General features: G+C 44.7%; 1 protein-coding gene across 1 annotated transcript in view; it reads right to left on the reverse strand.

The window, feature by feature from the left end:
• Positions 1 to 9,726, reverse strand: part of HS2ST1 (heparan sulfate 2-O-sulfotransferase 1) — a 182,867-nt gene that overhangs the window by 37,838 nt on the left and 135,303 nt on the right. Inside the window, exon 2 of the mRNA XM_088481942.1 lies at positions 6,095 to 6,333. Coding sequence (XP_088338068.1) covers positions 6,095 to 6,333 — 239 coding nt within the window. The remainder of the gene's footprint in view (positions 1 to 6,094; positions 6,334 to 9,726) is intronic.

The following is a 9,726-nucleotide window of genomic DNA, read 5'->3' on the forward strand; positions in this document are numbered from 1 at the left end:
CTTGTTGAAAGTTCTGCAGATGGGTTCCCACTGCAGACGGTACCAGGTGGGACGGAAGACCACCATGCCACCTGTTTTTTTTTTTTGCTGGTGTAGGCTCTGGTCTACGTGCAACCGTGTGTCTAGGTTGCGTGGGAGCACCTCTGGCTCTACCACGAAAGGAATGAAACGAAGATCCATTGTAAGATCTTCTGAGGGTCGGAGCAGTTGACGGGAGGAAGGAAGACTTACCCCCCGTGGACTGGAATATCCATTTGGCTAATTCTGGGCCAAAGAGAATATCGCCAGTGAATGGTAAACCCTCCACCGCATGCTTAGATTCTGCATCCGCATGCCAAGCGCGCAACCAGAGGGCTCTGCGCCCCGAAATAGCAGAAGCGGATATGCGAGCACTAATCTGACTGATATCTTTTGAAGCTTCGCCCAAGTAAACTGCAGACTCACATATGTGTTCCGCAAGTAGACGTAACTCTGCTCTGGAGGTACCAGAGTCCAAACCGGTAATCAACTGGTCAGCCCAGCAAATCACCGCCTTGTTAACCCAAGCGGTAACAAGGGTGGGTCTAAGTTGAGCACCCGCTGCAGTATAAATAGATCTTAGCGTTGTCTCCAACTTACGATCCGAAGGATCTTTTAGTACTGTAGCCCCCGATACTGGGAGTGCTGTTTTCTTAGAGAGACGGGAGACGGACGCATCTACTGGAGGAGGCATTTCCCACTTGTCCATCATGGATGATGGAAAAGGGTAGCTAGACGGAAACTGGCGGAATTTGGAACCGTTTATCCGGTTGTTTCCAGGTCACTGAGAGCTGCTGTTGAAGTTGCTGTGAGAACGGAAAAACCACCGAGCTCTTTGTTCATGAAATAATTCACACTCCTGGAATGCAGGAATTACATCCTTAGGTAAATTCAGTGTTTTTTTCTAACCGCCAAAATTAGAGATTCCACCCCGGGAGAAGTGGACGCCAACTCCTGAGAGGTACCGTCCTGTAACGTGTCCTCCAATTCTCCTCTTATGTATCATCCGACTCCTCTGACTGGAGAACAGTCGTCAGAGTACGTGTGTCATGAAGGGTGCGGATGCCGCTGTACCCATAAGCTGTACCAGGGTGTCTAAAGACTTGGTTAAATCAGCCACCTAAAGAGGCTGAGACTTACGTGCCTCAGCTAACTCCGACGTTAAATCCGTCATTACTCCTACCATGTCAGGGGCCAATGGAGGAGCAGGTGTGGCCGTAATAGCCATCGGTGGATCTATTGCTATACTAGCATCACTGGATCCAGTGGCATGCGGCCTGGATAGTTTGTTGTTACACTTGGAACAAAAGCGGCTCAAAAGATGTTTCTCTGTTCTGTTTGACATAGATACACACAGTCACCCAGAGGTACACCAATTAGAAATAAAACAGAAGGCTGGTTGGGACACAGAGGAAGAGGTACCCCCTCCCACAGATTAGATTCCCTGCACTTACACCCCAGTGATTACTCACAGCCTCTTGCCAGGGATGTAGTCAGGAGAATCAGCTTTCTGCATGTGCTGCACCCTACCTATAACGGAGAGATGCAGGCAACAGTGGGTTAAACAAACAGCAGCCACGCTGTTCTTACAGCTGCTGCCGTGTAAATGGGACAGGGAGCCCGCGCTGTTAAGCTCCGCCCCCCTTCCTCAAGCCCACAGGGGCTCTAATATGGCTGCCACACTAAGTAATCATCTCCCCCTGCAAGCCCCGCTGTGCTCAGCAGCGGGGAGAGGGGAGATGCAATTCAATGAGCAGCACTGTAGCCGCTGTTCAATCCCCGCTGAACAGGAGCCTCCAGCCGCTCAGCAGTGGGAAGAGGGGGAGAAGCTCTATTACCAGCGCCATAGCGCTCTCTGCATCCCGCGCGCTGGCCGCGGGCAGGAGACAGGGGATGCGCAGGTGATAGACTCACTGCGCTCCCTGGACGGCTTCCCTCCGAACAGCACTTCCTTCTTGAGGGGGAGTCACCTAACCGGCAGCCGCTTCTGAAGACTGGCCGACAGCCCGGCTTGTAGAAGTGCTGTGTGTGCGGCGGTAAGGAGCGGTCAGTGCTTTTAGTATAAGCACTGTGCACTCCTTCCTGCCTTCATTAAGGACAGGGCGCCAGCTACCCGGACACCACCTTTAGAGAGGTGGCGAAGGGTACCTAAAAGGTGTTAAAAAAGATGTTAGAAAATAATAAAACTAATTAAATAAAATAAATGTGTTGCTGGAGCACAGCAGGTGACCAGCTCCGTAGGCACATTTTCTAAACTGAGGGCTGGTGGGGCATAGAGGGGGAGGAGCTTCACACCTAAATTATTTAAAGTGCCGGCTCCAGCTATCCACGCCTCTATACCCCAGCGTAAGCACCTCCAGTGACCCCTAGTGGATGAAAGAGAAATACGTCTGCCGCTAGCAGAGGCTCGCGCGACCAGTCTCGTCACAAGGGGCTGTTTGACGCGACTTCAGCAAAGATGAGTGAGGACACATCTGTATATATTTGATAATTTTGGGAGAATTAGATAGCATATGCACATAGCTATCCAGCAATTTACCTTTATTTGCATACATTTTGTGGACTGATTCAATATTCATGAGAATGTAGCCTATGAGTTCATTAGGAATTGGTGACATCACTGAGGTATGATTAAGGGTGCAGAGTGGGGATGGTTGCAGCCAGGGAGGTGTAAACCCAAGATGGAAATGCCACACTACTCTCAGCACACATCTACTTTGGAAGGTACCCAGCGAGATGCGGCCATTCCTGTCCTCGTCCAGGTCATCTCTTGGCGACCTTGGGCATGAGTTACAGTTTCTACTGAATGATCAGGATGCACTCCCACAAAATAACCACCTCCCCTGGTGTCAGGAACCAGTACACTTAAAGTATATATTACATTTTTATTGCATTTAAGTGGGTATGACACTAGAAACCATTGTTTCTAGAGTTACCATACATACTAGTACTGAATTTTGTTTGCATTGCGGTAGTGTTTTTCAGAAGGATACGTGTTCTAATATTTAAGTTTAATGCATTTAAACACAATGGGAGGTCTACAGGGAGACCTCAACAGTAAAATTGCACATATACACTGGAATACGAAGCCTTAATACAATCTAGTCAATCCTCAAATCTTCATCAAAATATTCCTGTAGGATATTAACCGCAAAAGGGAACAAGCAATACTGGGGCATGCTTTAGACCAGTGATTCTCAAACACAGGCCTCAGGACCCCCGAAGTTCACGTTTTACAGGTCACCTAGCAGGTACACAGGTGTACTCCTTACTCACAGACACATTTTAAGAGACCCACAGGTGGAGCGAATTATTTCACTTGTGATTCTGTGAGGAGACCTGGAAAAAACATGCACTGCTTGGGGTCCTGAGGACAGAGTTTGAGAACCTGTGCTTTAGAAGTCTATGAGAACCACCACTTGATCACTGTACCATTCACAAGAATCAGACACACCTATTCTGCTATCTGACTAGAGATTGGTCTATTATCTCATCTTCTTTAAACTTCCAGGTAAAGACAAAACAATAAATAAATGAGGCACCATTTACTCAGCATGGGACTGACTCGCTGGTAACCCTGAAGCACATGACACAATGATGTATTGCAATTTTATTTGCTGCATAAAAAAAATGACAGTTTGATTCATTTTAAAATAATACCATTGCATATTTTGGCATACAAATTAGGCAGACATGCGCCAATAACTGGAGCCAAGCGAATATGCTGATAAACAGACACCTTTTAGATTTCAAACACAGCAATAAACTATTAATATCATGCTGTTTTTACAATCTTAAAGCAAAGTGTTAATTAACTAATCCACCAACCGGATTTCGTCACCCATCCTAAAGCAAGATATACGTGCCTGTTATTTATATACACTACAGAAATGTGTTATTGAAGTAATCTATTTTACCGCAGGATTTTAAAGTCTGATTACTAAGATACCGAATCACACATAATGCAGCACAATGACACAGGCTGTTTCATGTTGTACCTGCTGCTGATTAGACTCCGCTCAAGGAGAGTTTTGATAACAATCTGATTGGATGATGTATTCACATTCAAGTGATCATAAGTCTCAGGAGCCAGCATGTTCCTTAGCACACAGGATTTATTTTGATAGACACTAAAGTGAAGCAGGCTATGGATGGAAAAATGCTATTATATTGCTTTACAGCAAAAGGAGTTTCGGAATGAATTTTACCAGGTGAAGTCATTTTTTAAGAACACCCAGCCACACTTCTTTAGTTACCCCCCCAATATGTATTATGTCAGCAGATGGTTCCACTCCCCCACTGGAGTTGTGCGGTCACAGGAAAAAGCACTCGTCTCTAGAGCACGGATCTCATACTAAGGAATCAGTCTGCTAGAATGCGAAGTGTGGAATGACTGCATCCCTGATTAGATGCCACATCCACTACAAACCACCATGAGTCTCTCAGCCAACCCTGTTTGTCACACTGACAGCCCCTATTCTCTCGCAGTAAGAGCTCCAGTGACATGGTTTAGGTACCAATATGAGGGAGGGAATCACAACCAACGTTCTGAAGGGGATGAAAGACCAAATATGAATATTTTCTCTAGCTTACATAGAATAGTGCTCTGTTGAAATGATGGGGTGACACAGTGGTTAGCATTGCTGTCCCTCAACACTGGGGTCTTAGGTTCAATTATGACAAGGGCCCAGTGTGGAATTTGTATATTTTACCTGCGTTTGCCTGGGTTTTTCTCGGGGCACTCCATTTTCCTCACACTACATTAAGTGCACGCGTGTTTGCGTGATAGGGAATATAGATCCTCCACTGGGCAGGGATGGAAGTGACTAAATATTCCCTGTAAAGCTATGCGTAATATATAAGTGCTATATAAAAAGATGTTAATAATTAGGAAAGGCACAGAAAGCTCAGATCTCACTTACTAGCTTCTGGCCTATTTGCAAATTACAAAAAACTTTCAGGAATGAATTTGTATTGGCAGAAAAATGACTAAATGGTGCTGGCCTCTAATGCATAGTGAAGATGTGAGTCCACAATGACATAGTATAACATGGGCTCTAATGCATAGTGAAGATGTGAGTCCATACTGACATTATATAACATGGGTTCTAATGCATAGTTACAATGTGAGTCCATACTGACATGGTATAACATGGGCTCTAATGCATAATGGCGATGTGAGTACATACTGACATAGTATAACATGGGCTCTAATGCATAATGGCGATGTGAGTACATACTGACATAGTATAACATGGGCTCTAATGCATAGTGATGTGAGCCCATTCTGACATGGCTGACATGGTATAACATGGGCTCTAATGCCTAATGACGATGGGAGTCCATACTGACATTATATAACATGGGTTCTAATGCATAGTGACAAAGTGAGTCCATACTGACATGGTATAACATGGGCTCTAATGCATAATGGCGATGTGAGTACATACTGACATAGTATAACATGGGCTCTAATGCATAATGGTGATGTGAGTACATACTGACATAGTATAACATGGGCTCTAATGCATAGTGATGATGTGAGCCCATTCTGACATGGCTGACATGGTATAACATGGGCTCTAATGCCTAATGACGATGGGAGTCCATACTGACATTATATAACATGGGTTCTAATGCATAGTGACAAAGTGAGTCCATACTGACATGGTATAACATGGGCTCTAATGCATAGTGACCATGTGAGTCTATACTGACATTGTATAACATAGGCTCTAATGCATAATGGCGATGTGAGTACATACTGACATAGTATAACATGGGCTCTAATGCATAATGATGATGTGAGCCCATTCTGACATGGCTGACATGGTATAACATGGGCTCTAATGCATAGTGATGATGGGAGTCCATGATGACATGGTATAACACTGTGCTCTAGGAGACGCCCCAGTATTACTGTATCTAAAGTGGCATTATTAGCATTTATTGCACACAAAAGGTTTGAATAAATCTATAAGATGTAAGCCAGCAAAAGCCTAGAACAATCATTTTGGTTTACATATAACAAATTCAATAAGAGCAAACCAATATAATATGATCAGAGCAATCTTACCTGATCTTGGAGCGACATTACCGGGTTATTTTTGGTTGTATTAATGTGAAGCACGTGGTATTTGTTTTTTGCACAAAGGTCGTAGGCAATGTTTGTAAAGGAAGTACTGGCAGTCTTGGGCACTCTGTTATAAATAATCAAAATGTCATCATCTTCGTCAAGTGCTATGTCTTGCCGGGAGCCGTCCATGGAGTGGCGTTGTTCTATCTCCCGTACCTCGTGGCGTGCAATCGCCCGTTCTGAAATAAAAGATTGCAAAAGATGAAATATTAGTTAAACTAAATAACTGCGAACATAATTACCCTGTACAAGAGAGCAAAAATGTAATGTCATCAGTCTTCAGTCTGTGCCACAAAAAAAAAACCCAGCATAAAGCAATTGAGGCAAAGTAAGTATCTGCATTATTTTTAATGTGACTGGAAAAAATATATCACAAGCCAAAAGAAAGTGCAGTTCTTTGCAAATGTACTGTTCTGCCACTGCATCCACTTTATTTTTGAAATGCCTGGGTTTATATTTCGGTCTTATACAATCTCTGTAGTATGTCAATAATGCGCGCACACACACACACACTAAATTCACCTGCCTAATATTGTGTAGGTCCCCCCTCATGCTGCCAGCCAAAACAGCTTTGACCAGTTGAGACATGGGCCCTCATTCAGAGCCGTACGCTCTGAGCAGAGCGCACGCTCTGAATGAGGGCCGGCCTCCATGAAAATGGAGCGTCCTCCTGGACGCTCGTATAGCTGTGGGTCACCACCCACAGGCTATACGAGCGTGCAGTTTGATGGCCGCGATGGTCTTGACCATCGCAACCATCGAAACTGCGAGCCGGAGCCTGCGGTTGAGGTTTTCAACCGCAAGCTCCGGAGTGATTTTGGCTCTATCAGAGCCAAAATCACTCCCACTGACATCACTAGTGATGTCAGTGGGCCGGCTTCTGACGGGAGGCGTTCCCGTGGGAACGCCCCCGTCAGGGAGGCACGCCCCCGGCACGCCTACCAAAGGGGGCGTGCTGTCAATCAACATCGACAGCACGCCCCCTTTGATCAGACACAACGAGCGAAGGACTTTCCTTCGCTCGTCGCGTCTGGCGCATGTGCACGACGGAGCTCCCTCTGTCGTGCGCATGCTCAGTCCAGAACATCGACCCACTTGCGAGCGGACAGCCGCTCGCGAGTGGGTCTGAATCAGGCCCATGGACTCTACAAGACCTCTGAAGGTGTCCTGTGGTATCTGGCACAGTGATGTTAGCAGCAGATCCCCTAAGCACTGCAAGTTGCAAGGATGGGCCTCCACTGGATTGAGATATGGGGAATTTGGAGGTAAAGTCAACACCTTGAACTCTTTGTCATGTTCCTCAAACCATTCATGAACAATTTTTGCAGTTTGGCATGGCACATTATTCTGCAGAAAGAAGCCACTGGGGAATATTGTTGCCATGAAGGGGTGTACTTGGTCTACAACTATGTTTGGGTGCAGCAGGTGGTACATGTCAATGTAAAATCCATATGAATGGCAGGAAGCAAGGTTTCCCAACAGAACACTGCCTACGTGGCTTGCCTTCTTCCCATGATACATCCTGGTGCCATCTCTTCCCCAGGTAAACTGTGCAAACACACCAGGTTGTCCACATGATGTAAAAAAAAACAAAAAAACCCCCTCAAAAACAAAAACCTTATTCATCAGACAAGGCCACCTTCTTCCATTGCTCCATTGTGCAGTTCTGATGCTCACGTGTCCATTGTAGACGCGTTCGGTTGTGGATAGGGGTCATTATGGGCACTCTGAGTGGTCTATGGCTAAGCAGCACCCCATAGGCAGCAAGCTGTGATGCGCTGTGTGTTTTGACACCATGTTATTATAGACAGCATTAAATCTTTCAGCCATTTGTGCTACATTAGCTTTTCTGTGGGATCAGAACAGAGGGGCAAGCCTTCGCTCCCCATGCGCATCAGTGAGTCTTGGGCGCCTATGACATTGCCGCCAGTTCACCAGTTGTCCTTCCTTGGACTACTTTGGAAGGTACTAACCACTGCATACAGGGAAAACCCCAAAAGACCTGTTGTTGAGAGATGGTCTGACTCAAAATTTAGTCCTTGTCAGTCGCTCAGATCCTTACATGTGCCCATTTTTCCTGCTTCCAACACCTCAACTTCAAGAACTGAGTTGAGTATTCACTTGCTGCCTAATATATGCCATCCCCTTTACAAGTACCATTGTAATGAGATAATGAAATGTTATTTACTTGATCGGTCAGTAGTTTTAATGTTATGGCTGATGGGTGTATATAACTAATAAACAAAAAATAATTAGATATCTATCTATCTATCTATCTATCTATCTATCTATCCCATACACATACCTAGAGACGCAAAAAATCTAAAAGGTACATGGAAATTGAGAAGGGCTGCATTGCCACAACTGGATGAGTATGCAGTATGTATGTACCATATGCTATGCATCACCTATACTAGTTTCTGGGGAGGAATCTGGAATCAACTATAAGCAGACAATTGGCGGCTAATTAGCTGAATGAGGAAGCATTGATTGTTTTACTGCATAAGTAGAGAAGGCAGTTTCTGGTAAAGTCACTGTAACTTCATTGAACTGAATAACAGTCTAACGCCAGATTGTAAATCATCCCAGCATGGCTATGCTGCATTTATAACAGTGGTCAATGGTAAAGGAATTGCACTGATCTAGGAAATTGCAAGCGATTCACTAGGCACGCCCTGGATTTGTGTTAAACAACCGGCTTTAAAATGAATAATAGGTCCATGTCAATATAGTTTCTCTAATTTAATGGTACCATGTCAAACAGGAATAGGGTTCACTTACACAACATTAGCAAATGAACAAGGCAGCTTCCCATTAACATCAAAGCTGTTAATAGTTTGCTGCATTTATACTGCCTATATGAAGCCTATTCCCTCCAGGAATACAATGCCACACTGAGAACTGAAATACAATGCATCTGAGATGTGTTTAGTGTAATCTGCTACACTCCACACTCAGTCCCACTGGATACAGCAGTCGTCTTACGGTTTGAGCAATAAACAATGACTCTAGATCATTGTATCCAAACTCCAGTCCATAGAGACCTCTAACAGTACATGTTTTCCATGTCTCCTAGTTAGTGCACAGGTGTATTCATTACTGGATGATACAGTTTAAAAGATCCAGATGTGGTCGTAAGTTTATCATTTGTGATACTGAGGAGATCTGTAAACTAACAGGGCGATATTCAATTGTCTGCACCTGTGGGCGTGAGTTTACGGGCACATATTACTCATCTCGCATGTCGCACCCAAATGTACCTTGCTTACACGTGTAAAGTGTTTAAACCCATACAATGTACTGGCCGCAAGTGTGGGCACCCCCAAAAGCCAGACTCTTTGCAAATCTCTGCTCACCCCCTCAGGAGGGGACGAGCAAATATAATGGGCGCCATTGGCAGTCGCTCCCATCAACACAAACACTTGAACTGATCCAGTTACTTTAGACGGGTGAGGCGAGAAGTGCAAAACAATTTAATTACCTCCCATATTACTTTACTATATGGCAACCCTGCCTTTCAAAATCTTGAGTTAATTAAGAACAACCTACAAGTGCATAGGCTATTGTAATTA

The sequence above is a fragment of the Taudactylus pleione genome, unplaced genomic scaffold, assembly GCF_031769625.1.
Source record: "Taudactylus pleione unplaced genomic scaffold, aTauple2 ptg000017l, whole genome shotgun sequence".
Taxonomy (NCBI): Eukaryota; Metazoa; Chordata; class Amphibia; order Anura; family Myobatrachidae; genus Taudactylus; species Taudactylus pleione.